Source organism: Canis lupus, chromosome 23 (genome assembly GCF_003254725.2).
Source record: "Canis lupus dingo isolate Sandy chromosome 23, ASM325472v2, whole genome shotgun sequence".
In the NCBI taxonomy this organism is placed as follows: domain Eukaryota; kingdom Metazoa; phylum Chordata; class Mammalia; order Carnivora; family Canidae; genus Canis; species Canis lupus.
This window is the reverse complement of record NC_064265.1, coordinates 10,980,873-11,001,855: the sequence shown is the minus strand read 5'-3', so window position 1 is coordinate 11,001,855 and position 20,983 is coordinate 10,980,873. Positions and strand designations below refer to the sequence as shown.

The 20,983-nt window shown below is 38.1% G+C and overlaps 1 protein-coding gene across 6 annotated transcripts in view; it reads left to right on the top strand.

Annotated features, from left to right (window-relative positions):
- The window catches only part of ULK4 (unc-51 like kinase 4), a 593,349-nt gene that overhangs the window by 246,907 nt on the left and 325,459 nt on the right, over window positions 1–20,983 (top strand). For all 6 annotated transcript variants that reach the window (XM_049099948.1, XM_049099952.1, XM_049099949.1 and 3 more), the window contains 2 exons: window positions 10,449–10,500; window positions 10,599–10,743. In XM_049099948.1, the coding sequence (XP_048955905.1) occupies window positions 10,449–10,500; window positions 10,599–10,743 (197 nt within the window). The remainder of the gene's footprint in view (window positions 1–10,448; window positions 10,501–10,598; window positions 10,744–20,983) is intronic.

Genomic DNA, 20,983 nt, shown 5'->3' with positions numbered 1-20,983 from the left:
TTTTAAAAAGGTGAACTACAACTCTTTTTTTTTTTTTTTTTTTCTGGACATGTCCTTAAATGATTTTTACCACGGATTAATTTCTTTGTTGAAGAAAACAATGCTGCAAGCATCAATTAAATATTAAAATTCCTTGGATTGCTCTATACACAGGTATATTATCCTCACAACTAAAATAAGTAATGAATGATGCAATTTTATGATAGAAATCATTAGTGCAGGGGAGATTGATTAGAGTTGCAATGGTATTTACTTAAATGGTGTCTATGTTGTTTATACATTTTGTGGAAGATTCTAGAAGAGGAAAGCACTGATGAACAAACCATCTAACTTCACAGCAGCAAAAGGTACTCACTATGTATTGTCTCTGATGGTTCAGTTTCTTGTTATTTATTTACTTATTTAAAATTTTATTTATTCATGAGAGATGCACAGAGAAAAAAAAAAGAGATGCACAGAGAGAGGCAGAGACAGAGGCAGAGGGAGAAGCAGGCTCACTCTAGGGAGCCTGATGTGGGACTCGACCTCAGGATCATGCCCTGAGCTAAAGGCAGACACTCAGCCACTAAGCCACCCAGGCATCCCAGTTTCTTGTTTTTAATAGGGAGACCTAGTACCAGTGAGCAAAGCCATGCTAGTCAAAGGTGTATAGGGATGCTTGGGTGGAGTACTGGGATCAAGTCTCACATCGGGTTCCCTGCACAGAGCCTGCTTCTCCCTCTGCCTGTGTCTCTGCCTTTCTCTCTCTGTCTCTCATGAGTAAATAAATAAAATCTTTAAAAAAAAATCAAAGGTGTAGAACACTGTCTTTGTCATATGCAATGTTGGATATTGTCATGGTTTCCTCATTGTGACTTAAAAGTAATTTGATGGGAATCCCTGGGTGGCTCAGCGGTTTAGCACCTGCCTTCGGCCCAGGGCATGATCCTGGAGACTCGGGATCGAGTCCCACATCGGGCTCCCTGTATGGAGCCTGCTTCTTCCTCTGCTTGTCTCTCTCTCTCTCTCTCTCTGTCTTTCATGAATAAATAAATAAAATCTTTAAAAAAAATTAAATAAAAGTGATTTGATAAAGAGGGTTTTTAGGTTTTTGCCCTTTTTTTTTCTTTATTACTACTTCATTGTTTCCATTTGGATTGGGTTGTCATGAAACACAGATTGAGTTCTATCCTGAGTCAGAGTGCACTCCCCATTTATGATTTTAAAATCAAGAAGCATTCTGTAACATGATTAATCAGCAATCATTCTTTGTGTCAGTATGATACAGGATTTGAATCTCTCTGGGTCTATGGCAACCAGCCCCAAGTTTAGATAAAAATCAAGGGGTGTTATGTATAGAATTGTTGAATCATCATTTCGTACACCTGAAACTAATATGACACTGTATGTTAACAACACTGGAATTAAAATTAAAAACTTAGTAAAAAATTCGTGGGTGTTAAGGAAGAAAATAATGAACGCTGTTTAAAAGTGTATTTGGAAGAGAGAATGGACAGATCTCTGGGAGGGGTGTGGGTCTCAGATTATGTGGAGGAGGACGTCCTCTTTGTGTGTCAGGCAGTATGGTCTGCTGGGAGACAGAGAAAACCTGTTACCTCGAAACATCTTCCTGGCCTTTTTATAACCATTAGGCCATAGATGGATCTGTACTGGACTTATGCTTCCTTTGTAAGTAGGGTTCTAGGTGTGGCCTTGAAGCCTGGATGCACAAAGCAGCCATGGGCAGAGGGGTAGGAAGGATAAGTAAAATTTGTGTAAATAATGAACAGGCATTGGGTGGGGGCAGGTGAGAGGAAAAACAAAGAGGAAAGAAGGCAGGAACAAAGAGGGGGGGCTAGAAGAGGCAGGCAATAGGGCAGGAGCCCCAGAGCTTGTATGGGGAGGTTGATGGGGGGAAAAAAGGTGCAGGTGATTCAAACACAACTAAAAACCAGATGTTTAATGTTTAATTGCAAATTGTTGCTGTTGCTGTTGCTGTTAAACAATCTGCATCACTGCAAACCCTCAGTGAAGTCTGGTGTACGTATTGACAACTTGTGAGATTTTAAATTCCGTCCTTTAAAAGGGACTACTTTCTGTCTCGGTGTTCATATGGTACCTTGAGAAAGTTGGAGATCAGGGAAGACCACCTGAATGACGACAACAGGCAGAAGCTGTTGATTTGGAGCCTGCTGTAGCAAGAAGTCAGCACCATTGCTGCATTTGGCAGAGACTCAAAGGCAGGCAGAGGGTGTAAAATCTTCAGTGTTAAAATAAAAAAGGGGGAAGACCTAAAGCCTATTTTTGTTGCCATAGGGGAGCTGCAGACAGACTAATGAGAAACAGGGCCTCCTATGGGATTGGTTAGGGGAGCATAATTGTCATTTGGTGGCTGGTCTTGAGTTGGAAGGGTCAGAGTACAAAAAAGCATGAAGCTGGCAGTCAGCCACCAAACCCTGACCATCCTGAGCTGCTGGCAGCAGGTGGGATTTGGCTTCCCTGCTTGCTTCCTGTAGAGGCTAGGGGACAGAGTCCTAACTGTCATAGACAGTTGGACCACCGTTCATTTGTATAATCAGTTCTGAAGCAAACAGCAATAGAAGGTGAGAAGATAATAAAATCCTAGAGTATATAAAAACGCAGAGTCACCAATGAACCATGGGGAAAGTAAATAAACCACTGCGCCTTCCCAGAAATCTGGGAGAGGACTCGAGATTTCTTATAGTGTGCAGGCCAGAGAATTTTATTTAGAACTGGAAGTTTGGGGTGACCTCAGCTGACAACTAGGATACAAAAGCAAATTAGGTCAGTCTTTCTTTTCTTTTTTTTTAAGATAAATTGCCATTGTGTAGAACAAATACCTTTTAGGTTTCAAAACTTTTTTTTTTTTAATATTTTATTCGTTTATTCATGAGAGACACACACAGAGAGAAAGCAGAGGGAGAAGCAGCCTCCATGCAAGGAGCCCGATGTGGGACTAGATCCTGGACTCCAGGATCATGCCCTGGGCCGAAGGCAGGCGCCAAACCACTGAGCCACTCAGGGATCCCTCAAAACTTTTCTTACACCCTATTCATATTAATAAGATGAATAGAGTTATAGCAGTGATATAATGAGTAGACCCCCCAAAATTTTGGGTCTTTGATTTATGTATTTATTACTCACGTATTTTATAAGTACCTTTTGTAAACCACTTCTTTAGAACAAAGCACTGAGGGGTGCCTGGGTGGCTCAGTCAGTTAAACATCTGCCTTTGGCTCACGTCATGGTCCTGGGGTCCTGGGATCTGGCTACCTGCTCAGTAGACAGCCTGGTTCTCCTGCTCCCTCTGCTCCTAACCACCCTCCCCCAGCCTCTCCTCGTGCATACTCTTGCTCTGCAGTCTTTCTCTCAGATACATAAGATCTTTTAAAAAAACTCAAAAAACCTCACAAAGCACTGAAAATACACTAGTGAGCTGGAATAAGCCCCTGCTCTGAATAGGTTCAGTACTGGTTGGGAGGAAGAAACCAATGTAATAAAGATTGGACCATGCATGGTTTGAAAAGTGCTGTATTGGTGGTTTGCATGGGGTGTAGCCAGGAGCCCTACTCAGTCTGACAGGATCTGGTGATGATTTTTAGGGATGATTTTATTCTTGAATTAAATCTTGAAGACAGGTGGGAATTAACTCCTGATTGGGCTCCTGGGTGAGCCGTGGGGTTTAGAGGCAGATAGAATCTGGTATGCGAAGGGAGAGAAGTGTGAAATAATTTCATGAGTCATTTTAAGGTTTCTCTCCATATTATTTGAGATACTTAGTGTAATTTACTTGAAAATACTTAATCACAGAGGTATAAAATACATGCACCAGTCGGTTTTAATGTCTGCCCTCGGAAAGGTTAGTTTGTATGCTATCAGGAATACATCCTCAAGAGATGGTTGGTTAGCATTTGAAAGACTCTAATCAGAAGTTCACACCTGTGAAGTGTCTTCATCTTGATGCTTTTGTTAGAAGGATTATTTTCTTTGGTGAAATGAGTCCATTTTTAAAGCTCTCTGGATTGACTGGAAATATCGGGCAAGTAGCCCACCCTTGGAAGGGTACAAGAATCCAGTGAGCCCAATGAGATGGTACTCTTGGCAACAGACCATGATTTGTTGCTACGTTTTGTACATTGGAAGCCTTTGGCATTCTGATGAATTCCATAAACTCATTCTCGGAAACATGTTTTTAAATGCATAAGGCAAAATAAACTGCATAGGGATATAGAAGAAATCATTTGTCCTTAAATACAGATATCAAGATACTTTTTAAAAAAAGAACAAATTTGCCCTGATGCTGGGCCTTAGGTAATCATCAATCCTGTGCTTCTTTCCCCCTGCCCCGCATGCCCCATGATCTGCTGCCTCACCTTGAGCACCCTCTCTGCCTCTGTGTGTGAGTGACTGTATGATTTCCAGGGATTTGGGGCCAGAGGCTAGAATTTTGCTGAGTTTGTCATCATGAGCCAATCTGCTCTCTCAGTGTAGAGTTACTTTCTCCTCTCTGACTGGTATCTTGTAGTTTATATATCCAGGTAATTGTTTTAAGGTTCATCTGGATGTTTTCAAAATAAATTCAGAGTAAATTACTCTAAATATCTCAAAAAATAGGAAAAAAAAAGGCCTAAGTCCTTCTATAGATGAATCTCAAGGACTTTAACTCTTAGCAGCTAGTTACGTCAAGGACAGTGACAACAATAAAATACATCTCCCTCTCTGCCAGGAAACTCTGGCTCACCCACACATTCCAATTTACATAATGTTAATTATTTCACATTTGTGTCCATTTCCCTTCTATCCCTTAGTTGCTATTAAATTTTGATGGTGGTGGTAAAATCCCCATACCTACCTACTGCGAGCTCATCAAAATCATTTGTGTGTGTGTGTGTGTATGTATATATGTAGGTCTTCTGTAGGTCTACTTACACTTAATATTTGTGTAAATGTTGAGATGTATCAGTTATACAAATTTTTTTCTTGCATTTTTTGAAAGTAGATTTATTAAGCCTTCTGATTTGTATGGGAATATATTGAAATGTTTCACTTTCTTAAATTTCTTTTGTTAAATTTTCTTTGAAATTTCTGCTAAAATTCTACTCCAAGAACTGTTTCTTTGCTCTACACTCCCAAATAACTAACATTTTAAAACTTTAATTTTCATCTGTTCTTTTTTGCTCAAATCATTGTATGTTTAATTCTAAGCGAACATTTTTCCCAAAGATATGTGGTCTTTTTCCTTGTTAGGATTTTAAAACCAGCGATCTTTCCCTGAAAACCATATATTATTTTGATTTATGTAGTTATTGAATAGAATATAATTAAAATGGATGAAATTGTTTTTCAGTTTTTATCTCCCTTGCCTTGCTTGAATTGCTAAGCATCCAGACATTTTCAGTGTAATTTTATTTCTATTTTTCACTCTGTGTTTTTATGGGTAGTTTTCATTTGATAATGTAATCAACAGTCATTGTTCAGCAAAAATATGAATTAAAGGTGAATAGTCGAATAATCTTCTGAATTGTCTTGTAGTCTTCATTTACATATTGTAGCAAGCATTTTATTTCTCCATTACTATCTTGTACCTGTTTACTTCTAAAGGATCATTCTCAGTTGGAAGGATTGAATTTGTATCATCCTGAGATACAACAATAATTGCCTTCAGTCATTCAAAGGAAAACTGTTAATTAAAAAATTAAATGATTTTATAATGAACTAGATTTCTTCTTTTAAAACTGATGAAATATATTTTTATTTTTTTAAGATATTATTTATTCATGAGAGACACAGAGAGAGAGGCAGAGACACAGGCAGAGGGAGAAGCAGGCTCCCTCTGGGGAGTCTGATGCGACCCCGGGATCACAATCTGAGCCAAAGGCAGACACTCAACCACTGAGTCACCCAGGTGCCCCATGAAATATATTTTTAATACTGAAATTTACATTTAATATGTATTTAAGGCTATATTGTTTCAGGCTACAGAGTGTCATGCTGTCAGATCTTTTTACAAGTTGATTGCTTTCATGAAATACAATGATAAGAAATTTACACATTCCACTTTTGAACTCTTGAAGTCAGATCTTCAATGAGTATCTTTGAACATGTCACATAGACATGGAATTGCTGGGTTGCAGGGTGTGTTCATCTTCAGCTTTGGTTGTTGTGAAATTCTTTATCCAAGTTATATTGGTTTACTGATTTATTGTGGTATGCGAGTACCTATTTTCCCCTAGTTTTGCAAGTTCTTGATATTAATATGATTTCTTAACTGGGTATATGTATCTCATTGACACGCATTTTCATTTCTCTGACGATTAGTGGGTTTGAGTAGTTTTCACATGTTTGTTTGTTGGCTATTTGTGTATTCTCTTTGGGGAACTACTTGTTCCTATCTTTTATCCAGTTTTGAGAGTTGTCTTTTTCCATTGATTTCTTTTATTCAGCATATTAATCCATTGTCAAATATGGAGATTGTAGAACTTCTTTGAAGTCAGTGGCTTTTCTTCTCATTTTGTTTATGGGGACTCATCTGATACAAATGTTTTTTAAATTTTCGATTGCACTTTTTAAATGTTATTTAAGAAGCCCTTTCCTACTTTATATTACAAAACTATGCTATCATATTTTCCTTTAAAAGCCATTTTTTTTAAACTGGTAGATATTTAATCCTCCTGTAATCTTTTTTTTTTATTTTTATTTATTTATGATAGTCACAGAGAGAGAGAGAGAGAGAGAGGCAGAGACACAGGCAGAGGGAGAAGCAGGCTCCATGCACCGGGAGCCCGACGTGGGATTCGATCCCGGGTCTCCAGGATCACGCCCTGGGCCAAAGGCAGGCGCCAAACCGCTGCGCCACCCAGGGATCCCTAATCTTTTTTTTTTTTTTTAAGTGTTCTCTGGTGGTATTTTTTTTTACCAAACAGATAGCTAATTATACCTATAACTTTAAATGAATAGTCTATATGTTTTTGCACTATATGTTTTTGTTTATGTTGATAATGCTCTTATATGCCTCTTGCTGAGTTCCCATATGTGTCTATTTCTAGGCTCTCTGTTGCATTCCTTAAATCTCTTTATCTAACCCTATGCTTGTACCACTTTATTTCCATCTGTTACGATAAACCTGGAAACTTGGGAGAGTAAATCATTCCTGCCCACAATTTGTTGAAAATTCTTTATTCTTGTTTTTTTTTTTTTTTTTTTTCCCATTGTTGAAAACTAACCTCTGTGCTCTAGAGCCAAAATGTAACAGAATGACAGCATTAGGGTATAAAGATGGGAGACACTTTATTACTTTGCCAGGCACGGGAGGCTGTAGCAAGCTAATGGCTCCAAGACTGTAAGCCTACCCAGAGTATGAGACTGAGGGGTTTTATAGGAAGATACAGGGTCTGAATGGTTTTGATAGGAATCTGGTACATGTCCTGCTGGCTGTCTCCATCATGTCTTTAAGGTGTTCTCATGACTAACACTGGTATGGCCATCTGAATCTTGTTAAGTATATATTGAAGTGACATCAGTGAGATGTCGGGGTCAGCTCAATGTCAATATTGATACTGAGTTCCTGGAACCAAGGATTCTACAAAAAAAACAAGTGAGGGGAGGGAGCAGCTTCAAAAATGAGGAAGAGAAAAATTTATTCAAAGTTAAGCCTTGTTCACCCACTAGTGTGTCCCTTTTGATTTACATCCATCTTTCTGTTTCTATAACAGTATCACTACTTTCCAAATACATTGTGGAATCGATATGAAGAGTTTATGAAAACCTCCTTGGAATATACATTAGAATTATGGGTTAATTTGAGGAGAGGTGACCTCTCGGAGTCTTCTCATCAATGACTATGTGTTACCTTCATTTATTCCTTCTCTGATAAGGAAAAATGAGTTTCTGCCCTAATATCATTTTTCTTCTCTGAAGAACTGCCATAAAAATTTTTTTTTATTTTCAAGTAATCTCTATATCCAATGTGGGGCTTGAACTGACAATCCCAAGATCAAGAGTCACATGTTCCTCTGACTGAGCTGGCCAAGTCCCCCTCTCTGAAGACCTTTTTAAAACATCTCTTGCAAGGCAGGTCTCCTGGCAGACTTTGTCTTCTGTTTTTGTTCATGAGAAAATCTTTATTTCTTCCTTTACTTTTGAGGGATAGTTTCACTCAGAATTCTAAGCTGGTGTTTTTCTCTCTCAACACTTTGAATATTTCACTTCCATATGATCTATCAGGTAAAATGAACTGATAAATGAATCATTAGTGTGAGGTTTTACGTGTGTGAAGCTTGAAGCCACATCGTGTTCATGGTTTGCTGAACCTGTGGTTTCAGAGGCTGCAATTCCCTCCAGAGTCCTTGTTTTCATCTCTTCTATTGTTTTGGGTTTCTCTAATAACTCCTTCTGACATAAAGCCCGTGTCTTGCAACTCTCAGTTGTCATCTGTGTTATCATACAGGAGCCATGTCAATGTCATGGTAAGCTGTGGCGGGAGAGGAAGTGTCCCACAGTCCTACAGAATTCTTTCTGTGAGCCTGTGCATTTGACCTCGACAAGTCCTTCTCAATTGTTTCCCTCCACAGGGGAGAGAGGAAGGCTTAGAGGATGCCAGAGTTGGGTCTGTCCTTCCCGTGTCAGTTAGGTTCTGGTAAAATAATGACCCCTGTGTCCAGGCCTTAGTTAAGGAGAAAAGAATGCTCTGAGCATGTTTCACAATGGTTAATTTTTTCCTCCTTCTGCTGGAATCGTGAGAGGTTCGCCTCTGATCTTTACCCTGAGCATCTAGTGAGGATTCTGGAAAGTAAACTCCTGGGTGTGTGGAAGATCCACTAAGACTGGGTTCAGGCTCTGACAATTTCTCAGTGACTTTTGCAGTTCTTGTACCAGTTGCTGGCTCCCGTGACGATTTATGTGCCTACTAAGCTATGATTCTCTGTATTTGCCTGGCTCTTTGGTTTGTAGGACAATTGTTTGTTCCATGACCTCAGTTCTCTGAGGTGTCTGAGAAGAGTTGTTGATTTTGTTTGTTTGGCATTTTTCTTGCTTTAAAGATGATTGTGACAACTCTGAAGCTTTTTTTCAGAAGTCTATCGATGATCATACCTGTAAATGTTTTCTGCATTTTTTTCCTGTAAAAGTCATAATATCATAGATTCCTTAGAATTTTATTGTAGTTGTAGATCGTATCTTATTTCTGTTATTTAATTGGTCAATGTAGGCTTATAGGAATACTGATGATTTTTGTCTCTTCATCTTCTCTCTGATGATCTTGCTTTTTGGCCATGCTTAACAGTTTTTCAAACTTGAATTGGAAACTTAGATCACATATCAGTCCTACTTATCCAAAATCTTTAAGATAGGTGTTGATCATGTTAATAGGTGTTAATAGTAGGATACATTTCTTTCCTTGGCATGGTTTTTGCTTTTGATATAACTGCAAGTTTAGAACTGTCCAGATTCCTTAGTGCAGCATGATGTCTATGCTTTGAGTGATGTGACATCACTTAATGGAAGAGGGTAAACAAAACATCTCTAGTTCTTAGGGTTCTTGCATAAATATCTAGATACAATATTATACATAAGCTTATTATATAAGGTGGAGCTAGAATAGGTTGACATTGATGGGCTATTATCCATGTTGTGGAGATCTTTACCTGTGGAGGGCTTCCTTTCATTGGTTTAGACCGCAAGATGGTATTGTTGGGCTGTGATCCGTTTCTCCTGCCCTTTTATCAGTGTAGAGAGAACAAGTACATGTACATATTTCAGGATCAGGAATAAATTCAAATGTAAACAACACGAATTTTGTTTATTGTCACCAAACGTTAAATGGGGGAGTAGGTTTCCAAATCAGACTGTGGAAACAATTTGTCCTTTTTTTATTGTTTATTTTCATCCAGGGGAATAAATTGGTTATTTTAGAGTAGATTTCAAACCATATATGATTGTGCTCTGAGTGAGGAAATCCTAGAAGTAGTTTGTGTAGTAGATTTACATCTTTGAATCTCTTTAGCACCCAAGATTAATTTGTCATGGCTCTTTGATGTATTTAATAAAGCGTGAGGATTGAGTGTCTCCTTTTCCCCCAATATTTTGATTATGTAGTTTAAACTAGAGTAATGATCACCAGCTTATATATATTAATTTGGTGGTTTAATGTCAACCCATGCCAACCAGATTTTGTGTTATATACTAAAGTTCCTTTATAAATTATGAAGGTTTGATGAATTACTGTTTTGATGATCATACTGTCATTTTGACCTGAGGACTTTTTCAGAGTTAAATGAGCTTGGTGGTTTATTAAATGTCATGCAGAACTTAAATCCAGGATAAATTCAGCTATTGATTCTCCCCCCTCTTTTGATTAGTGATTCTGTCAGTGCAAAAAGCACAGATAGTAGTTAATACCAGTGTTGTGATCAGAAAGATTTGAACCAGGTCTTTTACATCTTTTCTTTAAGGTTGTTGACTACATCCTGCCACCCTTGGTCTCCTTGGTTCAGAGCCAAAATGGTAAGTGTGACCATGTCAACAAGAATGCCTTGGGTACACTTCTGTCTTCATTCTGTCTCCACGTACTCACATTCTTAGCATTTTTTTTTTCTTTCAAGTGGAGTGGAGGCTCTTCAGCTTGCGGTTGCTCTCAGAGACCACATCTTTACTCGTGAACCAGGAGGTTGGGGATGGCAAGAAGGAAGCGAATGTCAACTTTGACAGCAGTCTGCTGGCTCTCATTAGAGATGTCTTACTTCCCCAGTAAGTCCCATGTGCTGCATTCATGCAGAGAAGTGTAGGATGTTCAGGATGCTTCCTTCAAACTAGGTCTAATGATGGAATTGGAGGCTCGATGTCCTTATTTTTTTGTACATATGCTTATGTACTCACTGTAAAAGAGGTCCAGAAACAGAAGCAGCAGTGCCTACACTGCATAGAACCCAGGAGAATCCATTTAGAGCCTTACCTGTTTTCCCAAAGGCACATGACTCTGAGGCTATGCAGATTTAAAGGGGTTTGTGGCCAGAGAGGTAAAGTTTATTATTCAGGGTCAACATTACAAGACTACTGGAACATGGAATTGGGATGTTTCCTAGTTCTACTCTGAAATAATAGAGATGGAAAGAAATCTTCCTTCACCCCAAACTCTTGGAATGGAAAAAAAGCTTATTTATAAACAGGATATTTTGGTGGGGCGGGGAGAGTTGGTGGTGGTGCTAGAACACCACATAATAATGACTATTAATTAATACAATGGGATCATATTTTTCCTTGACTCCACTATGCACATACCAAACATTTAGTAGGGTGATGACTGAGAGGACCCAGTCTAAATGCATGAAACTCTAAAATGACATAATTGAAGCACATTGAATTTTTTTCTACCTCACTATGAGTCTTGTCAAACAAAAGTACAGGGCTACCTTGTTTTATTATGCTTTGCTTTATTGTGCTTCAGAAGGTCTGTGGCAACCCTCCATCGAGCAAGTCTATTGGTACCATTTATCCAATAGTATTTGCTCACTTCACGTCTTTAGGTTACATTTTGGTAATTCTCCACAACGTTTCAAACTTTAGTTTTTTAGTAATAAAATTTTTTTAAAATCAACGTATGTGCATTTTTTTAGACCTAATACTGTTGTACACTTAATAGAGTATACAGTATAGTGCAAATTAACTTTTATATATGAGCTGGAAAACCAAAAAGTTCATTTGACCTGTTCTTATTGCCACATTTGCTTTACCCTGGTGGTCTGGAATGGAACTCAAAAACTTTAATGGAATTAAAGTTGAAAAACGTATGCCAGATATCACTATTAAAGGAAATTTTACAAATGCTGGATTGCATTGCACTGGTGCCTGCCTGATCATGGCTTCCTTCAGGGCCTGGGCTGCAGGTTTTAGGAGTGACAGTTTCACCAAATGCTCCCCTCAGTTTGTTCAACTTCTCCAGATCACTGGTTCTCTTTAAAAAAAAAAAAATTAATTTCCACAATATGTAACAACCAGATCTTATTATGTTCCAAAGCACTCATCGTCGGTTTAAGAAGGTTCATTTTATGAAGTGTGTGGCCAGTGTGTATCAGCCCTCCTCCTGGCAGAGGGGACTTGTCTTGACTGATTAGCGCTTGGAACTTGATCTGTGATGGCTCAGTTTATAGAGCCAGACCCTTGTTTCTTTCTTTTTTTTTTTTTTTTACCCTTGTTTCTTTTCATGTCTACACTGCTGCAGTTGGTTTCAGGGAGACTCCTGATAACGAATATATACTATAAGAATACTTCTGATACCCAAAGCAAGAAAGTGGTTATCTCTATGGAACAAAATTTAAAACTTTGTTATGTGGAGCTTTCTCAGTGAGAAACTATCAGTAAATGTATTTTTGGTTCCATTTATTATCTCTGAGTGTGTATGTTTGTACTAATATGGGTAAATATAAGATTAGAACCTTCTCTCTGAGATTAATTCATGCTTTCAGAGCCATCTTACACTTCTAAACTATATGTAATTATATGCATCTTTCTGATAAGAAAATGCCTAAAAATAGATTTTCTTTTTTTTGTGGAAAATGTAATTTTTGAGATGTACATTGGATATCTGCTAACAGCTTGTAGGGAAGCATTTCTCAGGACCTGAGAGGTGCCCCCATGGTAGGGACAGGATTTCCTTTAACAGGACTTTACAGTTTACTAATCACTGGTAACACCTATGCAAATTTGAAATAAAATTTCGTATTATCTGAAGTTTGCCCACTTTTGGAGGAGTTTGCAAAATGAAAAATGTTAAATCTATAATCCAGTGCTTTTGTTTTACTTATTTGAGATGGAATAAATATATGTAGTCCCTGTAATATATATCTTTACCTTTTCCAGTGATGAGGAATTACAGAGGAAAATACAAATGAAACCACATGCAGTTGAAAAATAGAAGTATATGTTTTCCAAGAATGGGGACAATAGTATATAATTCAGAAGATACTTGTGGGCAATTAAATGGGATACCACTTGTAAAATAGTATAGTGCATAGGGCATGGCACACTCTTCATAGTAGTAACACTGCTACTATTATTTTTAGGTACATTATTTTCTATTAACCTTTAAAAGGAAGATTGTAATTGTACAAAAGTAGTAGTAATAGTACATCGGAGGTATGAAGTGGCTGTTAAAATAGATATTGCTGATTGTGCCTACCTGGTATATATAGTAAGGGCTCAGTAAATGTTCATAAAACTTAAAAATGAAATCTACCTAATGCATTCATTTAACTTTGACTCTAGAAAACTAGAAATCTTGGCAAGGAGTTTAGTCTTTGGTGATAACTCTTGGTGATTATAAGTTTAGAAATGTTAATCATAAAAAATTCATGTTCTTCTCTGAGTAGGTAAATATATGGTTTAAGAATTATGAGAAATCTTGCCGTTTGGACAATATGAATGGGCCTAGAGGATATTATGCTAAGTGAAATATGGCAGACAGAGAAAGACAAATACCATATGGTTTCACTTATATGTGAAATCTTAAAAAAATACCCAAACAATTAAACAAATGAAACAAAAACAGGCTGGTAGATACAGGAAATAAACTGTTGGTTACCCAAAGGGGGGTGGGGTGGGCAGACAAAATAGGTGAAGGGAGTTAAGAAATACAAACTTGCAGTTATAAAATAAATTAGTTATAGGGATGTCATGTACAGTTTACAGAATGCCAGCAGTGATATTGTAATAACTCTGTGGTGACAGGTAGTAATAATTAGACATCACAGGGATCATTTTGTAATGTATAAAAATACCGAATCTCCATGATGTATTCCTGAAACTAAGAAAATATTGTATGTCAGTTGTACTTTAATAAAAGAATTGTGAAGTTTCTGCAGTTTATAAGAGTGACATGACATTGGCTTTAGTTTGGCAAATATGCATATTAACATCCATACTTTTAATTTTGTTAAAGTTTTAATCTTTCTTTGACTTTAAGCAAGACTTTGGCTAAAGCTGAGAGGTTAGGCTTTTCATGCACATATATATAGTAGGCTTCTCAGTTTTCACTCAAAAGTGTTGTATTAGTTAAAACTATTTTATTTCCAAGTGGTAACACTCAAAACTAATCTGGAAAATAATTATGTGCTCACATTATGAGCTCTGCTGGCATTAAATATAGCTGGATTCAGGGGTGTGAGTGATGCGTACAGTCCTGTGTGTTTGTTGTGTCTTTCTCACCATCTCTGCTTTGCCTGCAGCTATGTGGCATTGTTCTCAGAGAGGCTCTTTTTATTTGGTGGTTAAATAGCTCCTGGGTGTTGATCCTAGGGAAAGAGTGGATGTCTTTTCTAAAAGCTTTAATGAAATTTTCAGGGAGGATAGTAATTTAATCTTGTTAAATACCATGTAATACCTGTGTTCCAGGTGCTTATCAGAACTGCTAGAGATATGAATGAAAACTCAGTTGTAAGAGTAAATATCTTACTAAATATTAGTTATGGGTCTCAGAGAAATAGAACCAATAAGATGGGGACACCTGGGTGGCTCAGAGGTTGAGTGTCTGCCTTTGGCTCAGGGCATGATCCTGGGGTCCTGGGATCAAATCCCACATCAGGCTCCCTGCAGGGAGTCTGCTTCTCACTATGTTTCTGCCTCTCTCTCTGTGTCTCTCATGAATAAATAAATAAAATCTTAAAAAAAAAAAAAGAACCAATAGGGTTATATATAGAGAGAAGGAGATTTACAATAAGGAAATTTGCTCACATGACTATGGAGGTTGAGAAGTCCTGAGATGGATGGTCAGCAAGCTGGAGACCCAGGAGTGCCGATGGGGTAGTTCTGGTTTGAGACTAGAGGCCTGAGAATCAGGACAGCTGATAGAGTACAGAGCAGTCTGAAAACTGACAGGCTGGAGACTCAAGAAGAGCTGGTATTTCCAGCCTGAAGCCAGCCAACGAACAGTGCCCCAGCTCAAGGCAGTAGGACAGAGAAATTCACTTTCACTTGGCCTTTTTGTTTTACTCAGGTCTTGAACGGCTTGGATGAGCCCACCCACCTTCGGAAGGGCAATCTGGTTTACTTAGTCTACTGACTCAAATGTTACCCTCATCCAGACCTAGAATAATGTTTGATCAAGTGTCGCTGTCTCTGCCCCTGTGGCCCTGTTAAGTTAGCACTTAAAATTAACCATAACCTCATCTATCATAAATATCATGGATGGATTGCTTTCTATATAAATTAATAAATTAATGTAAAAGAATTGTCACCTCTTCACAGTATACATGCTTTGCTTTCTGAAGAGATGAACTTTAGTTGTAAGTATTTGTTTAGTGCCTTTTCTATGTGGAGAATTATTACACCGTTGATAGGTGGTATTTCAGTTAGACTTTGAAATGTAGGTAGGGTTGCATAGAAAAGGAGTAGATCTTCTAGGCAAGAATGGGGTAAGCAAAGGTGTGGAAGGGGCAGACTAGTGAACAGTAAACAGGCCAACTTATTTCCAGGGGATACCTGCATGTGATAGTTACGTGAAGTGAGCTGGGGAGAGAATGTTTTTTCTCCTTTTTTTAAATTTAAATTTAAATTTTATTTATTTTTTTGTTTTTTTCTCTTAACCAGCTTATTTGTTCACCTGATCCTAATTGAGTACATCTTACTATATCCACATAGTTTTAGTTTCTGGGGATATAATAATGACCAAGATAGGCACAGCCCTTATGGAACATAAGGCTGTCTGGTAGAGCCAAATATTTCAGAAATTACTATTTTTTAACTGAAGAAGTCTGTAAGTCCTGTAAATAGAAAGGTTTAGTTAAGTATAAATTAAATATTGAAGCCAACTTCCTTCAACAGTGTGCCTGTGTAATGTTCATAAACCTGCCACAGAACACATGTTCTTTCTGAAATGTTCTGTGTGTTTACTATCCCTTGGCTTTTGAATTCCACAATTCACCCATTTAACTTTCTGAAGCTCAGTGTTTCTCAACATTTTATGATGTTGAGACACTATTTCCTATGGCTTATCCTAGTAACATCTCCCAGAACTCTTCTGATCACAGTTTTGAAATACTACTCAAGGGCTTTTCTGTTAAGATCAGGAACAAAAAGATGCTCACCATCAAAACTTTTATGTAACTTTGCATTTTGAGTATTAACAAATATAATAATTATAAGAATATTAAACTCTTAACTGTTCCATTAGATGCATATTGATGCATAATGAATTATCACACACTTAGTGGCTTAAATCAACATGTGCTTAGCTATGTAGGTTGGAAGTCTGACACAGTGTGACTGGGTTCTCTATTCAGGATCTCATGCCACTGAGGTCAGGTGTCTGCTGGTCTGAGTCCTTGCTTGAAGACTATGGGAGGAAGCTGCTTCTAGGCTCAGTCATGTTATTGGCAGAATCAGTTCTTGTAGTCTGCATTAGTTCTTGTAGTCTGCATCAGTAAGGCTGAATTACCACACACCGACTGGCTTAAAACAACAGAAATTTATTCTTTGACAGTTCAGGAGGTCAGAAGTTCAAAGTCTTGGCAGTGTTGGTTCCTTTGGGAGGCTCTGAGGGAAAAACCATGCCTCTCTTCTGGCTTCTGATGACTGCCTGCATTCTTGGGTTTATAGCAGTGTCCACCCCAATCTCTGTCTTCACATGGCCTTCTCTCCTGTGTCTGCCTCGAATTTGCCTGTAAGGACATCTGTCGTTATGTTTAAGACCTACCCTAAATTATCCACATCTATAAAGCCTCTTCAAAATAAGGTCCCATTCACAGGTCTTGGGGGTTAGGACTTGGACATATATATCACTTGGGGCCATTATTCACCCCAGTACATAATTGTAGGTCCAAAGTTCCTGTTTCTGTGCCACCCTACATCCCATTAGGTGCCTACATATCTTTTCACGGGTCCCTCCATCTTTATATCAGACCTCCCTCATGCTTGCAACCTTTTTGAGTTCCTCTTCTGATACCAGCTTGAGAAAACTCTGCATGCTCAATTTGGTGGTGTTGGCACTTCGCAGTCTGCTTCTTGGGATTAGTATATACTTATAATGAAATCTTGGCTCTGTGGCACTTGGTGCACATGTTCTCACTTCTCCTCTCCTTGCCTCCTTCAGCTTCTCTTCCCTAAGGTAGTTGCAATACCACTAATATAACCAAGTTATCTGGATGATTCATGGGAAAAAGTTTTTTTCTGGAAGATAACCATATATACTCAGGAAATTGCTATGATTTCCTTCAGCAGAGAGACAAAATTTTCTTTGAAAGGTTCATACAGACGAGGCAATGTTTACTGGAACTTAAGTCCAGAGTGATTACATCAATTAAAATTGGCACCTCTCAAAAGTTAAATATCAAAGTCATTATCAATGAACTCGTAGTCTCGAAAGTAGTCTTCTCCTGACTGAATGTTTTTTTTTGGAGACTTGTTTCATAAAGTGAGGGCATTTCTCTTTCCGTATTTAACCATAAGTGGGAGCTAGATCCTTCACTTGGGAAAGACACCATTGCTTTCTTGGGAAAGAGGAAATTTTAATATTCATACAAAAGTAAATGATGTCATTTATACTAGATTGTATGACTATGCCTACAAAGTTTAAAGCCCTCCTGCCTTCCCTCTTTCCTTCATTTGTTCCTTCTTTCTTTCAACAAATATATATTGAGTGATCTCCATGTGCCAGGCACTGAGGATTATATGGTGAGCAAGACTGGATCCCTGCCCCTCAGTGCAATTACATTCTAGTGGGTGAGACAAAGCAGTAAGCAGATAAATATGTAAGGTGGATTCAGTTAATTATAAAACGTAAAACAGTGTCAGGGGTTAGAGAATGGTAGTAAGAGGGACATGGAAGGGGTTGATACAGGTAGGATAGTCCAGAAAGGCTTTACGGGAGGTCGTAAGCCATGGAGAAAATCTCTATAGGAATTTGCCTTTGCTAGGCTGGAATTACTTTGCCAACATGTATTTTAGTTTTCATATTTTCTTTTAGCCTTGTGTGTTTTGAAAAGAGATCATGCTGATATAAATGTGCTTACAGTGTTTTTATGACAATATGGCATTTGGCATTTCTCTCCTGGGGAAAATGAGCATTGCCTTTCTTCTTTATAATTCTCTTGTGACCTGTGCAATCATCAGGGCCATAATGACTTCATAAATTATTAAGGCTTTGTTTTTTAGAATCTCAGAGATGGCTATGTTTTTGACAAATTAGAATTGTATTTTCTCTTAGAAATTGGAATTTGTAAGTGAATTCCATTAGTGGCAATACACCATAGAGATGTTTATCTGGCTTTGAAATAATATCCAGTAAAAGTCATGAGTTTGACTACCTGGCTTATATGTTGGTGGCTTAGAGGACATCCAGATGATTCTTTATTGCATCTTTGTACCCCTTAACCACAAATAGCCTATGTTAAAATAGACATGAACTTGGCATTCTCTGATGGAAATCAGGATAGACAGAGTATTTTGACTTTATCTTTTCCTTAGATAATTTTATTTTGCAGATAAATTTAAATCACAAATGTTTTTATATAGCAGAAGCATCATAATGTTTTACTTTGTTCCTTTTATTTGATCATTTTATGATTTGAGTGTCTATCTAAATTAGTACCTTTAAGTACAGATCACTCTTTCTTGTCCAATGTGTATCACTTTTCTGTTTTTTTAATTTATATGTATATTCCTGATCCCACAACACTTAATACTTATTGTGATTTTGTAAAGTAATTCAGCTTTTCATTTAGCTTTTCATTTAGGGATCTTCCTCATTATACTTCCCTCTAAAGTTCCTTGGGAGTTCTAGAATCCTTCTCTCCCTCCCCCCGACCCAAATTCTCAGAGCACACTCCATTGCGATGTAGAAATGTGCATTTGTGGCTAACTCCAAACAGAGTGGACCTCTTCAAGATATGGGCCTCTCCTTTCCCCCAGCAGAATAGATACTTCTTTCCACTTGGCCAGTTCTTTGCTCACTTCCCCAGAGTAGCTTCTCCCAGTAACGCAGAGTTATTTTGATAGCCTGTTTCCACTTCCTGCTAGTTTACCTAACTGGGCACCAGTTTCACTAGGCGCTTAGCAAGATAGGGAGGAGACCATCCCTTCGATTCCTGAATGTGTGGTTTTTAGAAGTTTTCTCTCATTTGGGATAGATGTGGATTGATTGACTACGAATGGTTTTTCCTGCCTGGGTTCTAGCTGTTTGGGACCTGGAAAAGACTCCTTATGTGGGAGGATTCTAGAAGGACAAGAGTGGTGGGGGGCGGGTTATGTTGTCCACGATCTCAGTCTGTATCCTGGCTCAGGGCACTTGGAATGTTCCTCTCCAGCCTCTGTCCATCAGAATGGACCAGTTCTTCCTCTGGTCACTCTCCTTCCAAACCTTTTCAGGAGTCTAGACTTATCACTGTTTTTTTTCCTGCCAAGTCACATTCAAAAGAGTGTGAGATCCAATTAGTATCAGCTCAGCTGCTTTATCTCTGTTCAGAAGACAAGCTTAATAAATCACAGCATTCTTCTGGCTAGTTCTCGCTGACCATTACAAACCTATCTTTGATGAAATGGAAGTATATTCAATATATTCAATATTAGTATTCTAAACATATCTATTATGAATCTTACCCTTTTTTTCAAGGGGGAGAAAAACATAATATTCTTTGGGAAAATCCTCATGCACAGGCTGGTACGGGCTTCATCTTTACATCCCATTTCAAGGTCGGATGATCTCATCCCACAACATTTGAATTTTAGGCAGTTAAGCTTTCATCCGTGTGTTCTTTTTAAATGTAGGTTCTACACATTCCTGTTAATTCTATGTTAAAATATTTTGTATTTTCTCAGTCTTATTGAGATTGTCTATTACATTCCTAACCAGTTGTCCATATTTTTTCTTGTTCTTGACACAAGAAAAGTACAGATTACATAGGAAGCTGTTTAAAATTCTTTTTTTTTTTTTTGAAGCTGTTTAAAATTCATGTAGGTTTGGGGTCCTTTCCTCTGTGATTTAGCTAAGTCTGGGAATGGAGACAAGGGGTGCCCAGCATCTAGAGTGTGTGTGTATGTGTGACTTGTTGGAAGCCTCCCATCCTCACTTGAATAGAAAGTCTCTGGCTGATAGTTTCTGAATACTGGTAGGCAGCAGAAGAGTGCATCTTTCTCCTATCCAACTCAATGCCTCAGGATGTGTGTCATGAAGAGTTAACTTAGCAAGTGTGGGATGTTTAAGCCCTACATTGTTACAAAGAGACTGGCCCTTAACCTTTTTCTGGGAGATAACTTCTGAGCCTTTGGAATATCCTGCCTGTTAAGAGAGTCTGTATACATGGGGCCTTGAGCCATGCTAGATACTTTATGCTAACAATGTGAATTTTGGTGGGGGCCTTGGGCCATGACATATCAGCTTGACCTCTGGAGGGGCTGGAGGCTCCACACAGACCCTTCCTGCCCATGTGCCTTACCCATAATGAAACTCTGGACACCGGTGCTCCAGGGAGCTTCCCTGGCTGGCAGTATTTACCTGTGTTGTCCACAGTGTTGCTTGGAGGGTAAGCTCTGTCCACATACCTCCGCTGGGAAAGGACAAATGACAGCTTGCTCCGAGTCCTGCCTGGACTCTGCCCTATGTGCCTTTCATATATGCTGATTTTCACTGTAACAAATCTTAATTGTTAGTGTAACAGCTTTTCTGTGAGTCTTTCTAGCAAACCACTAAATTGCCTTGGGTGCCCCAAACTTAGGATATGAGAGCTTTTTATTTTACAAGACTCTTATAGAAAGGAATAATGATATCTGTCTGATATGCTGAGTTGCTCATTTTTTAAAAAGAGTTCAAACTGGATGTTAAAATTTTATGACTACATTTTTATTACCTTTAAAGTTGTTTCCTTGTTTTTTTTTATTCATAAGGTAAAATGTATTGTTTTCCTAAATTTGATTTTTTTTCATTCCTAAAATTAGGCTTAGGTTGTATTGTATTTTTTAACATGACATTCTCTTTGACTCATTAACATTTATGATCTTGTAT